The 20,516-nt window shown below is 38.9% G+C and overlaps 1 protein-coding gene across 1 annotated transcript in view; it reads right to left on the bottom strand.

The window, feature by feature from the left end:
- Positions 1–20,516, bottom strand: part of FBN2 (fibrillin 2) — a 229,160-nt gene that overhangs the window by 45,645 nt on the left and 162,999 nt on the right. Inside the window, exons 26-36 of the mRNA XM_004008653.5 lie at positions 17,776–17,904; positions 16,904–17,029; positions 14,742–14,867; positions 14,157–14,279; positions 13,871–13,996; positions 13,426–13,551; positions 12,169–12,291; positions 9,589–9,711; positions 7,759–7,884; positions 2,673–2,795; positions 1,989–2,111 (exon numbers count right to left, since the gene is read on the bottom strand). Coding sequence (XP_004008702.2) covers positions 1,989–2,111; positions 2,673–2,795; positions 7,759–7,884; positions 9,589–9,711; positions 12,169–12,291; positions 13,426–13,551; positions 13,871–13,996; positions 14,157–14,279; positions 14,742–14,867; positions 16,904–17,029; positions 17,776–17,904 — 1,374 coding nt within the window. The remainder of the gene's footprint in view (positions 1–1,988; positions 2,112–2,672; positions 2,796–7,758; positions 7,885–9,588; positions 9,712–12,168; positions 12,292–13,425; positions 13,552–13,870; positions 13,997–14,156; positions 14,280–14,741; positions 14,868–16,903; positions 17,030–17,775; positions 17,905–20,516) is intronic.

The raw sequence follows: 20,516 nt of genomic DNA, 5'->3' as shown, positions 1-20,516 counted from the left end.
CTGGGTAGGCTGCAGTCCATGGAGTCGCTAAGAGTCGGACACAACTGACCGACTTCACTTTCACGCTTTGGAGAAGGAAATAGCAACCCACTCCAGTATTCTTGCTTGGAGAATCCCAGGGACGGGGAAGCCTGGTAAGCAGCCGTCTATGGGGTTGCACAGAGTCGGACACGACTGAAGCGGCTTAGCAGCAGTAGCAGCAGCAAGTATCTAAGAGCTATTTTAAAGTTACCGTGTCTAAAGTCAAACACTTGATACTCTTGCCTCCACATAAAAAACCTGCTCCAATCCTCTCCCAGGCTTTTTTTGCATTTTCAATAAACAGAAAACTCATTTTTTAAAACTGCTCAGGCTCTAAACTTTGGAGTCAAACTTTGACTCCTTATTCAATCCAGTTCATAAGATCTGTCATCACTACCTTCAAAATACACCTGGAATCTGATGACTTACCACTGCTTACCACTTACAACATCACTGCAACCTGACTGAGTTCAAGCCACCGTCACCCCTCACCTGGACTACTGCAACCATTTCTAAGTCATCTCCTGACCCACCTACAGTCTATTTTTCCTACCATAGCTTCCTTCAGAAGCATTACCTGGGGTCAGGCCACTTCCCATGGCGTCCCATCTCAAATCAGAGTACAAGCCAAAGTTCTTTACAGTCTACCAAGGAGTCTTCATCTCCAGCTGCACATTATAACCACTTGGGCTGCTTTTCATTCTTTCACTTTCTTTTCTCAATTCTTTTAAGTTTTATTTTTGTTGCCGAATCTCAGGTGCTGACAGAAGTGCTAACTCAAGGTTCTGCTCTTACTAGGCTTGTATTCATTCATTCTCCCTTTCTTTCCTCCCTACCACTCTTTCCCTTTTATCCCTGCTCTCCATCTCCTTCCTCTTCCCCTACTCAAACATTTCAAAGTGCTTAATATTACTTTTTATGGTCTGTGCTGTTGCAACACTTGTATTTTGGGTTTTTTTTTTTTTTGTGCACATTTTAAATTTCTGTGAATGGTATTTTGTCATTTGCCTCATTCTATCTTTATAACATACTGTCAAGTCCACAGTGCCCAACTGCCGTTCTTTTTTAATCAACCCATTCTCCAAAACTGGTTTCTAAATTCTTGCCACCACAAATAACGAGGCACTGAACATGTTTCCTTATGTTTCTGGATGGGCCTGTGATGATATTACTTTCTTTGATATAAAGAGCCTCAAGAGGAACTGCTGGTTCTCCTCTTAGGAAAAACAGTCACTGTTATCTGCCATCTGCATCCAACAAACCTTTTTACTTTTCATATTTGTAAGTAATTTTGAAAATAATTTGCAGAAGAAAAAAGCACAAACAACCTTATTAAAATTTTTAATGGGAATTTAATAACTAACAAATTTTATTCCATATTTTCTTGGTTTTGAAGAAATATATACCTATATAAATATAGGTTTTTCTCATACCTACAGGAAGACAAGTTTTTCTTATACCTATAGAAATACAGGTTTTTTCCCCTTGGTTTTGAAGAATTATATAACTAATGGTATAAATACCATTAATTGCTTGCCTTGTCAACTGTCATGCATGAACCTGAAACATATTCATTTTGTAAAACTGAGTCCACATTTCAAAGGCATCTGTCCTGGTCAATACATGGGACAGGTAGCCAGACAATTTGGGGACACTGCTTCAGCTCTGCCATTTGCAAGCTCTGCGACCTTAAAACAAGTGACTGCACCTCTAGGGCCGTGGTTCCCAAGTCTGTGAGAGGAGGATGTGGGACTAGATGTCTCAAAAATTCCTGTTTCAAAATATGACCTGGAAGATTAGCAGAATAATAGTGACCATGTATTTTGGCAATCTAGTTTACTTAAGGTAAAGGAGTACTACTTTAAGTTAACTGTAGCAAATGCCCATATTACAGTTCATTATCAAGAGAGTAGAGGTATTTAACTCTATGCGCTTCTATCTGTTGGTTTTATATTGCTTTTACTTACCAACACACCCCACACCGGTGGGGTTCAGCTGGAAATCGGGTGGACAGTTACACTCATAGCGACCGGGAGTGTTGACACACAAGCCGTTCACACAGTTTATTGGATCTGCACACTCATCAATATCTAGGAAAAACATTTAGAATGCCCACATCAACATCTTTACTTTCCTTGTGCATACTGCTGTTTCGAAGGATTTGGTGGAAATTCTGAACGTCAGTAGACTAAAACTCTTTAGGAGGGACTCAGTACAATGAAATCCTTGTATACACCTAGAGCAGTTTCCATATATCAATCAGACAGTATTCATGATGGTATCATTTAATATCTTTAATAAATAAATAAAGAAATAATATTGAAATGTTGCAATTCTGAAGGAAACCATGCTATCATTTCTTGCTTGAATTAAACTTAAATATATGTATAACTGTACACATATGTGGACATCATAAATATATACAGAGATATTTTACTAATTTCATGTTGAATATTTAAAATTAAGCTGTTTACAATAAATCAATCTCACAGTTAGAAATAAATGTATCAGAATGTAATTTCCTTTTTCAAAAAAAAAATGCATAACCTGAAGCATAGCAGGCTAAGCAGAAATTTGGGGAACTTTTATGTCTAGCACAAAGCGTTCTTTTCAATTAATAAGAATACAATTCAGCCCTTAACTGGCCATACCTGTACAGTTCCCTCCTGTTCTGTCCAATTCATAACCATCATCACAGATACAATGAAACATTCCAGGCAAATTATTACATGTTCCAAAGACACAAATATTTTGGAAGGAGCATTCATCAATATCTGGAGATTAAAAAAAATAGTAATCTCTTGATTATAAAGATTTCAACTTACTGGATGACATTAATAAATTATTCCATCTCCTCAGACGTTTTTATGGAGCAAAAAATTTTCTTTTACTTTGACCAGGGATGTCATGTAAACAGCAACCAACTAACATTCAGATGGAGCAGAGACAAAAGGATATTATTTCATTTTATTGACAGTATTTTAACTGTCTTGGGTTGTAAATTACTTAAGAAAAAATGGGCCTGGGGCTTAAACATTTTTTTTTTAATTAAGTACAAACATGCGAAGGGAATAAGATTATAAAAAATGAAAAATAAAAATAAATTCAAAGATTGCAATAATGAAAACTTCAGATGTTTTAGAAATATCTACAACATGTAAAATATATAACATTTTAAATATGAAATGTATTTTTTAAATTATTTAAGTTTAACTTATTTAAACTTTTTTATTCTGTAATCTGACCTGTTTTAATAAGGTCAGTTATAAAGAGGAAAAGAATTTTTTCCCCAGTAGTGTGTAATAAGATCATCATTGCCCCACATTCCTTCAATTTCATTAAAACATCTCTGTTGGCCTGAAGTCATAAATTTAGGTTATAAAGTCTTCCATGAAGCTTTAACTCAAAATAAATGAGAAGTTATTACTCCTCATTCATATGAAAATGAAGGCATATGTATGCCTGTCCAGCTGTAGAAATAATCTGTATTTTTACTCATAGGAAGAGGATGGACATTTTTGTACACAAATAACCTCATATTCTGAGAATGCAGACCAGGCATGCCATTTCAGGCGAGACTAGACAAGACATTCTAAAATGCTGTCTCAAGACAGTTGTATCTTAAGTATAAAAGGGTCTTTCATGATAGCTAAAATAAAGCATTTCAATTATCTTATATTTAAAGTATGATTCAAACTGTGTTTAGAAGTTCAACTGAGATGCAAGTTGTCTTTACTTGTGTTGGGTCAATAAAGTTATTCTTTTTACATAAATGGGTAAAGACTCATTAAGTTAGTTTATAACTGAGTTGCATTAAGCTGTAAATGTAAATGTAATTGTATTATCAGCCCTATGTGTATGCATTTTACTTTTAAATGAATTTTATTACAAATAACTTCCACTGGAATGATGAAAAAGTGTGAAATAAGGTTTTTTAAAAGAATATGTCTTCTTTTTATAAAATTGATGCATATTCAGAAATTTGAACAATATAGAAAAGTATTGATAAGAAACAGAAAAGATAGGAAACAACACAGAAAATAAGACAGCAAAAACAAAAATCACTCAAAAATGCTTCTATCCAGACTTATCATAATTGGATGAACAATATTCCCAAAACTGATATTTCTCAATGCATATTCAGAGAGAGTGAACCATTTTCAAGCATCAAATCAATTTTTCATTATGTCAGTAGCTTCTGAAATACTAACATAAAGAATTGATGAAAAATACTAAAACCTTGTCACCTTTTGGCTTTATGTTAAATTCAAATGATTTTAAGATAGTAAAATTTTAAGACAGTAGATTCTAATGATGATTAAAATTAGCATGAATATATATATGCTTCCAACTCATTTTTATTATTCGTATTATTCTCACTTTTTAAATGCTCATGCCATTTACCATAATCTCTAAAGAATTTAGTACTAATTCTTTAAAATCAATAATGTTTTTATTGTCACTTCCTCAATTACTGCTTCCCCCCTCCCCATTTATATTTCTTGATTGGTTGTTTCACTGCTGATAAGTTGTGTTGTTTTCTTCCACCAAGACAAGAAAGGAGAGCCCATACGTGCTTGCTTTCTGAATTATTTCACATGTCAGAATATGTCCATTGTCTATATGATTAACTAACTCTGAGGTATAATATTCTTGTCACATGTGTTCTTATAACTGGGAGGCCAGTATTCTAGTGTGTATTTGGTTGTCCTGTTCAAGGCTTGCCTTCTCTATCTGGAGTTTGAAGAATCTCTATGACTTAAGCCGACAAATACAATAAAGCTTACAATTTGTCTTATGATTTACCCCTTCCTGTATATTCAGTTCTTTCTTCTATTTTAGAAAAATGTTTAGTTGTTCAATATGTTTTTCCATTCAGCTTTTAGGAACTCTTCACTTCAGAAACACCCATTATACTTAAGCTTACGGCCTTTGTCTTTTCTTAATTTATTTCCCCCTCTTTTTTCACTGTAATTTATCTCATTGGTAATTACATTTTCATCTCCTCTCTTCTTTGCTGTGTCTATTTAATAGTTCTCTTATTTTCCTCGATTGGCCCGTGTTTTTCCTTTGTTTCCCCTGATTCTGCAATGTCTTTTCTGTTCTTATAATTACTTTGAACTTGTGCAATCACATTTTTATTACGATTATCTATGGTACAACATACCTACATGGAATCTGCCCTTGTTCCTTGACTAATTTTCTTCTACTCTGAACTGATTATTTATGTTTTTTGTATGTTCTTCTTTTGTTGTTATTTCCATAGAAATAACAGCATAGTAGCTGTTGTTTCAGTTTACTTACACTTTACTTGGTCAGCTCTTTTGAGAGTTTTTATATACAGTTGGTGCTTGAACAACATAGGTTTGAACTGCATGTGTCTATTTAAACATGGCTTTTTTTTCACAGTAGTAAATATTGCAGCGTATGTAGTACACTATCTGAGGTTGGTTAAATATGTGGATCCATGAAAACAGAGGAACGGGGAACACCAAGGGCCGACTACAAGTTGTACACGATTGCCCACCGAGCTGAGGGTAGGCGTTACCAGCCCCCACATTATTCAAAGGTCAACTGTACTCCCATACAGTTTAGATGGAACTTCTTGACATCCTCCCTTCTGTTTTAATCTTGGGATTTCTTTGGAAGATAGCTTGGGGTATGGGTTTCACTAAAGCTTCTGCTCTGTGGCCCAGAGTTTCATAAGGTGGGGGAAGATGAGAAACATGGATGGGAAGACCTCTGCTAGGCTCTGCGTGCTCTTTGTTGATGAACCTGACCCCTGATCTCTCTTCAGACATCATAAGAAATGCTCTGTCTTTGGTTCACTCTACCTGATGGGAGTCCTAACCTGTCCCTGAGGAGGTTCCTACAGGTTTTGTACACTTCCATTTTGGTGAAGAATACTGAGAAATGGCCAACTCTAGCAAACTTTTAAACTCTATAGAAATTAGAGGTAGATGCTGAGTGGACAATGTTGATCAGAGGATTAATTCAGAGGGGCATTAATTTATAGTAAGATGGAAAAATGTCAAGAAACTAAAGTAGTAACTCAGGATAAACTGTCTAGACATGCCAGATCTCATAGAAAAAGAAACAACAAAACAAAGGAGAAACAGGCAGAACCACAGAATTATATTTTGCGGATCTCAAAAGCTGACATCTATCTAACTGGAGCAGAGGGTGAGCTATGTGTGTGCCACTCTCAGACGCCCTGGCAATTGGGATTTCTCTACATGGAAATGACATATTTTGGGAAAGCCAACACAGGAAGGAAGTACAGTAAATAGAAACTATTTAGTATCATCTTGGGGGAGGTTCTGGGAAAAGTTTTAGAAGGGCCTAGGCCACAGATAATGGAGTAGAACTATGAAGGGCAAATGTTGTCTTAAGTATAAAGGATTAATTTTGAAATTTTATGTTGGCAAAAGTCTCTGGATACGGCTAACTTGTTCCTTTTCCCACCAATTCTTGTCTAGCTGACGTGCATAATAAATCATGTAATTCCATGACCATACTGACTCACAGTTTCTACTAACTGGCTTCAATGCTTAGCAAGAAGCAGGACTAAGAAAAAAATAAAGTTCATTCCACAGCTGCTCTGTATAAAATGGTTTAGATTCTGCTCAACCTAGCAGGTCAAAGTAGAAGCACAAATGCTTTCAGTTTCTAGTATTTTCCTAGAGCCTACTACTCATTCTCTTGTTCTGATTCGATCCAAATTGGTAGATATTTATGGAAAATTCCATGATCTTTTACACACACTTTCTCTCTTCAGTGATACTTCTGGTGGTGGGGCAGAGTCAGGCTCTAGTTCAAGCTGCCCCAGACTGTATAATTTTCATTTGGTTGGTGAAGTGTGTGTGTGTGTGTGTGTGTGAGCTGGCATTTACTATTTTTGTTCATTTGACTAGATACTCACGTAGGGAAAGCCTATAATCTGGTTTCATTTAAAAATCTTTGCCTGGCAGCCAGCCTGAGTTATTTTTTTAAGGTTTTTTATGAATCACTAATTTTGTTAAAAACCTTATGGCATATGAATCATTTTCAGTCCTCTCCTTTCTTTATTTACATTTTAATGTACTCTTAAGAACACAGTGATGACCCAAACTCAATGCAATGTGAATTGAGTCTCTAATGTAAAAGAAAATTCAACTTCTTTTACTTGGAAAGATATCACACTAGTTACAAAGTCCCATTTCCAGGAAAGGGGGTGATGTCATAACTTATAGGAAGGAGACATGACTATTCAGCAAAAGGTACAGTTCTTGATGAGTCCCTGAAGAGGACCTCCAGTCCCAGACATGCAGATAGCCGACTCAGGTAAGAAGGTAACGCCACAAATGAGCTACCTAGATTTTGACAAACACATTACATAGCAGTGATTGAGGTACATAATGTATCATATTTTAAAAGCTGAACAGTTTATCCACATGTCATCATTTAGTGATTAAAAACAAAAGAAAAAGTTAAAAAAAAAAAAGAAATAGTTAAAAAAATTTGAATAAGCCAAAGTTCCAACTATTGGCTCTTGGCCAGGAAAACTTCATAAGAGATGAAAGCCGCCTTCATCATTATTCATTCGGCAAAATAATCCATGCTTAAACAAATGACTTTTATATGTGGAGCATGTGCTGTGTATTCTGCTTCCAGGTGGAGCCCGTGCCAGCCCTTTTTGTGGTTTCATTTCTTGCAGTTGATCCCACTTGGAAATGAGTTGGAATCCTGGTGACCCACCTTGGCAGGACCTGCTGTCTGAGGCTGGCGTGAAGCCCATCTCACACTCGCAGCGATATGCGCCTGGGACGTTGAGGCACTGTCCATTCTCACAGAGATTTATGTTTTCTGCACATTCATCAACATCTGTTGAAGGAGCAAATTACATCTCTATTAAGTTCCAAATCTCCTGACACATTTTTTTTTTTTTTTTCTGTTCCATAACTAAACCAATCTCACTGGCCTGAGTTAGTGTTCATTAACATCAAACAATTATCCATACACACCTAAATAAAGGTATATCGCTGGACAGTAAAGCTGTTTAATCTATAACACGCAATGCCATCAGGATAAACAGGAGGAATGAGGTATGAGATGTCTCTCCCATCTGTCTCCGTTCTCTTTAAGGCTAATTTGATGCATCAGTGTTATAGCAACATCATTTAGAGATAGCCAAGAACACTGGAATTAACCTTAAAATGGCATTAACTCATTTGAAAACATTAGAGTTAAAGTGAACAACTCTTTCTTTCATTAATTCAAGCATTTTTAAGTAAAGCAGGGACACTCTATGGGAATGAGGGAAGTTTCTTGCATGCCATTACAATCTCATTAAATTTTAATTACACAAAGAAGAATCTCATTCTTATTTTAATTACACCAATGAGCCTTATTCATAGATCTTAAAGACAATTTATTTGACTCTATCACATGGAAAAAGGGGTTAAGGGCAGAAACTAATGTTTATTGAGGGCCTAACACTTGCCAGGGAGTGCGCGAGTTGCCTGACATGCATGTTTTCGTTTAGTTCACCAACCCTGTGAGGTTTAGGAGAGGAAGGACCCGAGGCTAAGAGTAGCCGAAGGAGCCGCGGGAGTCACAGTAAGCGAATGTGCGGCTGAGCCAGGGTCTGAGTCCAGCTGTGTCTGACTCCAAGGCCAGGCCCTTGCCTTCACACCACAGTGCACAGACATGCTGAGAAAGACGCAGCACCCAAGGTTTAAAAGTAAGAAAGCTTTACAACTGAATACACATGTTTTCTTAAAGAGGCATTAGAGAATTTTAAGTCTGAGTTCTTGACGTAATAATCATAACAAAAAATTATCTTTTAATTTGGGGTTAAATATAAGTACATTAAACTGAGAAACACCTATCTTTCAAGCTGAAAAGTATTGTTCTTTATGTCCAGCAAGATGATTCTAGCCTTTTACATGAATCTAATGAGTGGATGTTTTATCCGCAAAGAATATAATATGAATTTAGTCACATTTACTGAGCTCTTATGATGCATGTTTCTGAGCTCTTTACTGATATCATTCCATTTAATCCTTTCAAAACCATACGATAAACTGAGATTTTTATAAACACAATAAATAACTGTGATTGGGTAGGTCACAGATTTTAAGAAGCTGAATAGTTTTCCCATATGTCGCTCATTCGGTGATATTAAAAAAAAGGGGGAAATAGTATTATTATCATGACTGTCACCATGTCCATTCCAAAATGGGGAAACTAAGGACACACAGGCTAGGTAACTTGCTTAAGGCTACACAGCCAGTAAGCAGCATAGGCAAGGTCTGAATCCAGGTGGTCTGAATCAGAACCTGCCATTGGCCATCGTGTTACTTAATGAATAAAAGGAAATGACAGTCATTAAGACCACATAATAGTAATAAAAGCTATTATTTGTAAAAATTTCCCAGTTTTTGTGTTTAATGTAAGCAAAAATACACATTCACCTACAAGTCAAGTGTAAAAACAGAGGTAGTAATTTCAACCTCCTTTAACCACAGTTTTCTTCCAATGACAAAAACATACACAGTGCTCTGTGAAAATCAGGACCTCACCCACCTGAGCAGGTAAATCCATCTCCAGTGAACCCTTCGGAGCAGGCACATCGGTAGGAGCCTGGGGTATTAACACATTGAGCATTTATGCTGCACTGGTGAGTTCCATTAGAACATTCGTCCAGATCTGCATGTCAAGAGAACACAGCAGTAAAGTTCAGAAATGAAGATGGAATATTTAAACACCCAGAAAGATTTTCATTTATCTTAATTTAAATGTAAAGTGGCCGAATGGAATATGTTTTAGTTCACTGGCAAAGTCAAAGTTCTAATTTTCTAAGATCTCCGATCTATGAGCCAAAACGTTCATGCTACAAACATGGACCAAAATAATTAGTTCAAGTGTTTTTTGAGCTATCTAATCAACTAGGATTATGTTTAAAAGAAAACCAAGGCTAGATTTCCTTCTGATTTCTACTTAGGGTGAATTTTATCATTGGATACTTTATCACTAAAAATGTGGGTAATTTTCAAGATAATACTGAACTTCAGAGCAGGACAATTACCATCAAGTTTTCAAGTTCATTTTATAGATGAGGAAACCAAGATATGATTCTTGACCTCACAGAGCCCCTGGTTTAGTCACGAAGTTCTGTCCGACTTCTTTGTGACCCCATGGACTGTAGCCTGTCAGGCTCCTCTCTCCGTGGAATTTTCCTGGCAAGGATACTGGAGTGGGTTGCCCTTTCCTCCTCCAGGGGATCTTCCCAACCCAGGGATGGAATCCACCTTCCTTGGATCTCCTGAATTGGCAGGCGGATTCTTTACAGACTGAGCTGCCAGGGAAGCTCATGGAGCCCCTAGTCTAATGGAAAAGACACGTGCTAAACACAGAAAATTAAATTAAACACCGTTATACATGTACCATGAAGAAATATGAGGAAATAAGAATAGGAGTCTAACTTGGAATGCAGGAATTAGGAAGGTCCCACTGACAAATTATTTTTAGTTAACTTAGCACCTGAAGGATGAGCAAGAGTTGACCTGCTAAAGAAGAGTAGGGATGGGTCTTCCCTGCAGAGGGAACAGCTCATATAAAGACACTGAGAAGGAAAAGCGCTTGGTGTGACAATAATTAAAGGAGGTCAGAGTGATAAAGCACAATGTAGGAGACTCAGGATAATGAAAGGTGAAGCAGGAGAGACACAAGGGCTTCTAAACCATGTTAAGGAAGCTGTATTTAATCCTGAATTCAATGGGCTAAAATGACAATTATGAAGAAATCAGACCCATGGTTTAAGAAATTGGTCTGGCTGCTATGTGGAGAATGGATTGCAGGAGAACCAGAGGGGGAGGGAGCAAACTCATGAGGAGGTCTTTAGCAACTAACAGAGAGGAGGCGGCTGGGGAGACTGAGCCCAGAACAGCTGCAACAAGGGGAGGGGGATGGAGCTGGAAAGAAACAGCCGGATCTGGTGCCTGGACGTGGTTAAACCCCTTGTATTGAAGGCAGGCTATTTTCCAATAGTTGGCCAAAGTGACAGATGGACAAGAAGCACAAAAAAAGGAGGCTAGAAAAGGCTAGAAAAACAGTAAACAAATAACGGGCATGGGGATATGGCTGAAAAGTCATTGGATTAATGATAGAAAGATGTCCAGACTAGGGTAGGGAGCTAGTGGACTTAATGATGCCATGATGGAATGTTCCTTAGCAACGTTGTTTAGAAACTATGATGGTTCAAATTCTAGTCAGCTACAAACATTTGACAAGTATAAAACAACTGAGTGGATAAGAAAGTACATTCAGATAAACTGATTTGTTTTTAATAAGAGATTTTAAAACCATCACTGAGTCCTCGACGCAGGCTTATCGGGTTTTGATGAGGAATTGTGGGGAGGCCAGTTTCACCTGCTTTGATTGGTATTTTGAATTGAGCTGGATAATTCTTATATGTTGGAACACACTTTATTGTTAAGGCACGTAAAACACTGAGCATACCAAGCAGCAGTATGAATGATACCAAGAGTAAAATCCAGTTCCCTGCCTCACAGCTATAAAGGACTTCCTAGCCTCTGGTCAAGAACCGTAAAACCTGGAGAATGGCAACTGTCTTCCCATTCTCCTTCTAATCTGGCCTCTTGGAATCCAAAACATTTAGGTTTCCCTGGAAGAAGAATTCTATTTCCTATTAAGAAGCTTGCTATCAATCAGTTATTACAGACTTGGGTTATCTGGAAAAGGAAAAAAAAAAAAAAACAAAACCTTTACATCCCCTTCATTTATTTCACTGGGTTTTATATCTTATGATTACCCTAGGAAAAAACTGAAAAAATGTATGAGTCATTTTTCATCCTACAGCTGTTTGGATTTCTGGCTGCACATCAAATAACTTACTGAACAACAACACATTAAAATGCAGATGCCAAGGCATATTGTTGTAATTTGATCACTTATACCAAGGCTAAAGGGAACTCTTGGACAGGAATTATCTTGCAATGAAATACAGCCTTTGATTTTCCAAGAGAATAAATGAAAATAAGAGGCATGTTCCTATTCAAGTATGTGGGTTAACAACTGTGCAAAGAACAGCCTCTAGGAATTTTGTGTCTTAGCAAAGCTTATTTACATTTGCAAACTACTCACCAATACATTTGATGCCATTTCCAACCCAGCCTTCTCTGCAGCTACATTTGAAGCTTCCTGGGACGTTTAGACACGAGGCATGCATGTCACAGTTGTGGGCACCAATTTCACACTCATCCACATCTGAGAAACCGTAGTGAATATGAAGAAGATAAGAGACAACCTAAGTAATTCTACTTTCAAGATATGTCTGTGCAGGCAAAATTTGAAAGCAAACACAGAGAAAATGTTAACCTCATTAATTTTTAATATGTTTATAGACTCCAACAGAACCTGGAAGTGCGTGATCCAAGTCAAACAAGGCCTTCCCTGAAGGAAATCGCCAGCCACAGTATACAAAAATATTCCCTGGAAATGTTATCTGGAAAACGACCAGATGCTTATCAGTATATGTACATAGTGCCTTGTGTATGTTGTGTGTGTACACATATACATATATGAACATGCAGAGTTCTTGCCTTACTTGCTGTTTCCTGGAGGTGTAGGGCTTAAGGAAGGTCTGAGCTACAGTCTAAGTCACCTACCACTTGGCTTGAGCAAAACATACCCACAAGAACCTTGAGCAGTGATGGACATCTGGCACAAAGAACCAACCTTGGGACTTCAACCCCCCTCCCCTCTTTTAAAAGGCTGAAACTATTTAGTAGAGAGAGAGAATAAGAGAGAAAGTGGGTGGAATGAACCAAGAACAAAGGCAGAAAGAGTAAATTTGGGTAGGGAGAAAAGAAGGCAAAAGCTAATGGAAAGAGAGGAGAAAAGAAGAAAGAAAAAGATGAGGGAAAGAAAGGAAGAAAAAGAGTCTAAATGTAAAGTTTAGATTAATTTTCTAAGATCTCCGATCTATGATCGGAGTTAGTTTTAAAAGCACTGCGAAACCCAGCAACAGCTGAGATTCCCCCAGTCTTTTGGTGCTCCTTCTTTACGTATGTCTCCTGATGGGGCAGCAGGTTTATTAAGAAAGTGAACGCTGCCCGAAGAGCACATGAGAACCACGGGGGCCACAGTCTACACCCATCCTCCCACTCTGTGTCCACGCCCGTTCACAGTGAGGTCCGCAGCTCGGTGGCTCAGATCGTGCGCATCTACCACAGAGAAGAACTAAACACATCACATGTGCTCTGGGCCAGTTTCTCATCACATTACTGCTACAACCTGGTGTGGCGAAAGTGCAAGACATTCCAGGGAACAAACGATTTTGCAGGTTAGCCTCCGAAATGCAAGAAGCTGGAACACAGGGCACACGAGCTTGACCCCTACCTGTGCATCCTGTGGTCCCTTTCTTCACCGAATACCCCAGCTGACAGTGGCAGATGAAGGATCCCTTGGTGTTCTCACATTCCCCGAACATGCAGATGTTGGAATTTAAGTCACACTCATTCACGTCTAGAGAATTTTCAACACCATGGTTAATATTTATTCATTCTATAGATTAACTAGCTATTTTTAAAACTGAATAGAATAATATTGAGATATACAAAGAAAATTTCAAATAGAATGTCTAATATCTGCAGGACCCAGTACTGCAGATAAATATTCTGTCTTTAAGGCTTTTCTTTCAAACAATTCTTCTTTTCCACTTTTATACCTTCTAATACAATGGTTTGAATTTTAAAAATAACCAAAAAAGCCTCTTCTTCTTATGTGTATATATGTGTGTGTGCGTACTGTACATAAATATTTACCCTGCTTGCATGATACCCACCAATGCACGTTTTCATGTCCATGGAAGCCATGAAGCCATCATAACACAGACAACGGTACTCTCCAGGAATGTTGGTACACTGCCCACCATCACAGATATCAGGATTATTTTCACATTCATCAATATCTGATGACACAAAATCAACATTAAATGAAAACAAGAATGGCTTTTATTAAGCTCACGTATCCTTTTTTCCATCCAGTTCCACTCAAAATATCTGGAGCCAGATTTGTAAATTAACCAGACACACACATGCACACAAAGTCTGTGTATTTTCCTTCCGTACCTGCGCAAGACCTCCCATCTGGCATCAGGGCATACCCTTCACTGCAGCTACATTCGTAGCTTCCTTCCGCATTAGTGCACTGCGTGTCACAGCCTCCATTCATTATCATGCACTCATCAATATCTGTGAAAACATCACCACCGCGTTACTTGTCAGAGCTACTCCCCACCCTTTTTTTCAAAGAGAGTTTTTCTTTTTAAACAGATAAAGCTTAAATAGTTTCGGATTTTTCTCCCCACCATTCATGCCGATTTATCACTGTACCATTAGTTTTTCTTAGTTCATTTCCTTTTAGACAGTGTTTCATTTGACATTTATTTAGCTCTAGTAACCTATGATTAAATAACTCAGAAACACAATGTAAAATGAAATATATATAGACAGAGATATAGGACGTTTTCTAGGCTAAAAGCAGAGGTTCCTCTGCAAAACCACCAAACCATGGCATCTTAGAGATCTGCCCCCATACTTAAGGTTCACTTTTAGGACGGAGGACCCCCATTGGCGTCACTATATATTCAGTACCAGAAGCATTCCTAGGCTGACTTGAGAAATACAAGCTCCAGATCCACTTGGCGTCCTTACCTGTACAGCCCTGCCGATCTGGCGTGGCCTGGTACCCAGGATTGCAGGAGCACTGATAAGTTCCAATCATGTTTACACATTTCCCATTTCTACACAAATTGTCACTCAGAGAGCATTCATTAATATCTATAAAAAGATACACAGAATTAACGTTTATGAAATCACAACATCATTTTAAACTATCAAGAATATGCTGCATTGGAGCAATGGGCTTTATCATTATCCAAAGGGTTTTATTTACCAATACTTCAGGGGGAAGAGAGATGATTTCCTGGGGAAATTCAAAGCAAATGCTGCAATCTATATTTCTCTTAGTTTTATCTACAACAGCGCTGTCCGGTGGAAGTTTCTATGTTAATGGAACTGTTTCACATCCATGCTGCCCCATGTGTAGCTGTTACTGAGTGCTTGAAACATGGAGAGTAGGACTAAGGAACTGAATTTTTAATGTTATTTAATTTTAATCAAATTTAAATATCCACATGAGGCTAGACTCCATCCACTTAGCACATGCCAGAAATAAAGCTGGATGATACTTAATACATGAATTTGCATGCTCAGCTGGTCCTAACAGGATGGTCACTTGTCTAAATAACATGATGGTTCTGGAGGGAAGACGGCTGGTTCCACAAAACAGACAGGCTGGAAACAGGGCCCTCATTTTTCAAGTTTTCATGGCATTGTGTTTAGTAAGCCTGGACAGGTGGCTTACAGATTATATTGACTGCTTTTAAATAAGCTAACTATCATAAGGTGGGCAGGTATCTTTAAAAAAAACTGAAAAGATCTGTGGAAGAAGCTAGTACTACTAATGCAAAAATAGAAGAACAAGAGAATGGTAGAGAGACACTCCTTAAACATGTTACTTGTCAAACACGATCCAGGAAAAAAATCAGACATAACAAGAAATTCACTTTGAATTCTCAAGATCACGAGGATGATGTGATAGATTTATGTTCATAGTCATGAAATATTTTACTGAACATGCAAAAATACGTATCTTATAAATGTACATTATAACATTGAGGGAAACTTTTTCAGCTATAAAATCCAGTCATAAAAAATATGAAAATTAATTAGCAAAAGAAACAGATCTGAGTCACTAGTATCACAAATATGAATAAATATTCTGTAATTATCTGTGTGAAATACCTTTTTGTACTATTATTAATGTGGAATTTAAAATATTTTAAACCTTTAAATTCACCTTTTTATAATAACTGCAAAATGAAGCAGACTCATAGATACAGAGAACACACTAGTGGTTAGCAGTAGGGAGAAGAAAGAGGGGAGGGGCAAAATAGGGATGGGGTAAAAAAAAAAAGAGTTAACGGGATTATATGAAAGCACATATGCAAAACTTTTAAAAATTGTAAAGCTCTATAAAATTTAAAGACTCTTTCCTTCAGTAAAAAACATTAAAAGTTTAAAAGTAAATAAAATGTCTGGTCTATGATTTAAGATTCACCTAATCATTAGCTCAGTGATATAAATATGGGTTATAAACAGACACGTGTAGACCGGGATGTGTTCAAATGCTTTTATTTGGGAGTGTGGGATCTGTTTTATTTTAAACTGTTTTATTTGCTTACACCTTTGAGAAAGATTTCCTGTAAAGAAAACGTTTCCTGGCTAAAGTTTTAAAGCCTGTGGAATGCTTCAGGACCAGCGGGGGGGTCTTCTCTTATCGCACCTGGTTCCCTGCTGAGCTCAGGGCCAGGAAAGCCTCAGGGCTTCTGTGAGGAGCAGGCCGAAGGGAGCGCATGTGCTCACACCCAGGTGAGCAGATCCTGTGATCGCAGACACAGGGCATAGGGTGGATTCTGGGCACAGGTGTGCTCATAGGCGAACTGTCAGGGAGCAGCCCTTCCAACAGAAGCTGCCGTCCCACCCCAGGCGACCCAGAGGAGGGAACTCCAAGGCCTGACACAGGGCAGGTCCCTTCCAGAATGCTTGTAACAAAAAAGAGGGGAGCAGGGGTAATGCCATTCATCTGAGTGTATCACCAAAGCATTCTCTAAAGACACACAGCCTGATCCCAGACGTGTGGACTCTGAACTCCCAAACTGTAATCAGCTAGGTTTTCACTAGAAAAACCTCTGATCTTTATGATCTTTCCAGGTTGAACTGGGAGGGTTTATGTGCTGAGGAGACAAACGTACCCACACAGTCCTCACGTGATGGCGACAGCTCGTGTCCCAGTGGGCAGTCACACTGAAAGCTGCCCTCAGTGTTCACACAGGTGCCACCCCTACAAAGGAGAGGGTTACGTTCACATTCGTCAATGTCTGAAAGGTAAAAACGTGAGAGCCATTAAAGAACTCTGAGGAAAAGCTGTTCAGGACACAGACTGGGAGAAAGGTTCATTATCTGAGTCATGGTGATTCAAATGGAGGAGCTGGGTTAACGCAAGATGGGATCAGGTTCTCCTCACTTTCTCTATGATTAGCAGATTTAAGTATCACGTTCTCCTTTGAAAGACAGTGAGCTCTCAAGGCACTTACTTGCATGAAATGACCAGCCTCACAAGAGGTAAAAATAAACAGTGCCTGCTTTCCATCAGTCTAAACTCCAGACATCATATGTCTCTATCTCTCATCAAGGTGATAGAAAAATCTTAGACTGATCACTTTGTATATCCCATGAGGGGAGTCCTAAAAGTTGCTAAACATGAAACACTGGGCTAAAAGGTGGGCAATGCCAAGAGCTTGTGTAATGTCAGGAAAAGAACATGGGATTCTCATAACAATCAATAAATTTTTAGGGTCAACACCAACGCCATACATTTTAAGTGAACTCCTGCTCAGTAGTTACTCTGTGGTGATTTCAGATTCTATAAATAAACAGAACTCAGTCTCAATATCTCACTACCATTAAGGCGCCAAGAGGCTGGGGCTCCCTAAGAGTTAGAGAGGAGCAGATTTCCTGACTGACATTTAGCTCCTTGCCAAGCACACTGTTAACAGCTCTGAGACAAGCCAAAGTCGCGCTAACGAGTCTGTGCTAGACCTGTTTCCAAACCAGAGCGGCTTACCCATGCAGTTCTTCATCATCATGAACCCACTCTCGTAGCCTTCGAAGCACTCGCACTCAAAGCTGCCCGGCGTGTTGACACAGATGCCGCTCCCACAGAGGTCAGGAGAAATCCTGCACTCGTCAATGTCTAATCCACAGGGTTTAAAAGAAATTCAAAAAAACCAGAGTGAGATAAAGAGGTGTTAAGGAACAGAGAGATTTGGCCTTCTAAGGAGGAGGATGTGTTTTCAGGAGATCCCCTAGATGGGGACAGGGCTGCAGGCACATTCCTTTCCCCAACTGCCAAAACTGTCGCAGCCAACGGGCAGGTGCTGTCTTTTTGCCTTTAAGAACTCTGAAATTGTGGATTTCTCTTTATGGTTTAGAAATGGTAACAGAAGGATGAAACAAGCAACTGTGGTATGAGAGGACCAAGGCAGGAGGCAAACGAGGAAGCAGTCTCCACATAGATGGGCTCCCATGCACAACCCAAAGGCCACGCTAGTTCTGAGGCACTAGCCGTGTCCACCCCTGCTGGGGGCCTGTGGGGGCTGCTGCCTCGGAGCAGGGGTGGCTGGGCTGGCCCCAGGGACAGCTTCAGAGGTGGATGTAACTACTGAACCGTGAGCCAGAGAACACACATTTATGGCAGGGTCACGGAACATGCTCCAATTGCGCTTTTGTGTAATATTCAGATGGAAGAGCCTACTGATCTGATTTTTAACATTGAAAACAAAGGACAATGATGGGCTTTTGTGTTTGTCATTTTTTATACAGTATGGTGAATAAGAATCTTTAATAGTAGCACATGTGTTCTCAAAAACAGGATTCTGTGAGAAATCTCCCATTCCTAAAATCAAGATTTTCAACAGAGCAGTCATATCTACAAAATATGATTAAGAAAATATGACTTGTTTAACCACTTTTGTCACAGTGGGGGGAAAATGTTATTGTCAGCATATGTTTATTTTGGTGAATTTTAAGTTTTAAGTTTTTCTCTCACAGGATTTATAAATAGCTTATTTGCACATGTTTCCTTGGGCAGAGGGTGGTCTCAGTCCCAGCTTTCTCCCAGCTTTCGGTTTTTCCTCTATTGATTTTCCCAATTGCAGGACATATATACTGAAAATCCAGGTACTTTCTTTTGAACAAAAGTCTTAACAAAATCAGCTGATTCAATTAAGCAGGTAAACAATGTGCACGCTAATAACCTTATTTTTTTATCTATGAGAACCATATGGAAACACAGAACAAGTTCAATGGCAGAGGAGGGACAAATTCTGGCTGCTGTGATGTGGTAGGAGCTGCGTGGTGCAGATTTTGAACTCTGGAACCAGAGAGCTGGACACAAACCCCACTATTGTCATTTTCTGAGTGTAGGGTCTTGGGAAAATCATTTAATTTCTCTGTGCCTTTGTTTGTTTATCTGTAAAATGGGGCATGTATTAGAACCTATCTCATAGGAGTAAGTGAATTGACATTTCTTTGTCTTATAGAGAGTGCTATACATATAATAAGCTATTCTCTGTTAATAATTAGTATTCTGAAGGAGATGACTTTTGAATTGATCCTGGAAGGTTTGCACAGAAATTCTAACTTTAAAAGTGTAGAACAAATAGAAAGTCAAGAGATAAGATGCCTAGGTAAAGAAAATTAATGCACTTCAGAGAACAGTGAGTTACAGAGAGGCTGATGATGAATCCAAGCATAGGCAAGACAGGTATGGTGACTATGGTGACAACGTGGGGAGCAGTAGACGGGCCTTTTGTGCTATGAAGAAGGGCAGCCCCACCCATGTCCCGCTGTCCTTTCACACTATAGCTCACAGCCACCACAGTGCTGTTAATAAATTTCTCTCTTGAACAATTTAAACAAGGCAGGTTTCAGAGTCATTAAATGATGTGGCTGACTTCTCGCCAAAAACAGAGCAGTCAGAACTGGAGAAGCTTCTTTATCCAGGTCTAGGGTGGTCTGAGTCAATGGAAGTTGCTCTGTGGGAAGTTACACAAACCAAGCCCTGCTTTTTAGCATGAAAAACCTGATGGGTGTAAAATTGAAGGATCTGACTGGGGGAGGTTTTGGGGTGGGGGGTGAAAGATGCTGGAGGAATCTGCAATGTAGTAGAGACTGTGATATGCTGCCCAGATCTTGCTTTAGGAAGGAAGTATTCACACGTCCTTGCCCTCCACTTGTGGGACTGTGGCTGCCAGAAAGTCCCAAGGTGGGGGCTACCTTCAGGAGAAACCTCAGCTCCCCACAATCACAGCCTCCTCTGGGTGGATGTACCCAAATATTCATCACGCAGCTACGTCAACACTAAGGCCCTATGCCCTAATTCAAGACAATTCTGATGTGCCTTCCAGAAAGATGCAGAGCTTCACCATTGAGGGTGCTGAGGACCACAATGGGACTGCATCACAACCTAACTTTTCTTTTAAACCCCTTCTGCTTCCTTTCCCTTCCTCCCCAAGTCACTGACTCCAAAATCAATTCCTAATAATATTCTCTGCTCAGAGTCTGTGTCCTGAAGAGCTGAACCTGCAACAGGAATAGTATAGAAGAAATACTTGAAACGAAACAGTCATTTTGATGGGATAATATACAAAACCTTGTCACTTGTCTGTTGGGAGAGGAAGGGGTCAAAATTAAGTCTTAGGTTTCAAACCCAAGTGAAAAGATAATATTAATCCATGTAAAGAAGACCCTAGACAGAGAAAGCAGGGTGGGACAAGGGGAGATGAAAAAAGAAACTGTCTAGAT

Source organism: Ovis aries, chromosome 5 (assembly GCF_016772045.2).
Source record: "Ovis aries strain OAR_USU_Benz2616 breed Rambouillet chromosome 5, ARS-UI_Ramb_v3.0, whole genome shotgun sequence".
NCBI lineage: Eukaryota > Metazoa > Chordata > Mammalia > Artiodactyla > Bovidae > Ovis > Ovis aries.
Note: the sequence above shows the minus strand (reverse complement) of the source record. Positions and strands in the feature narration are given on the sequence as shown.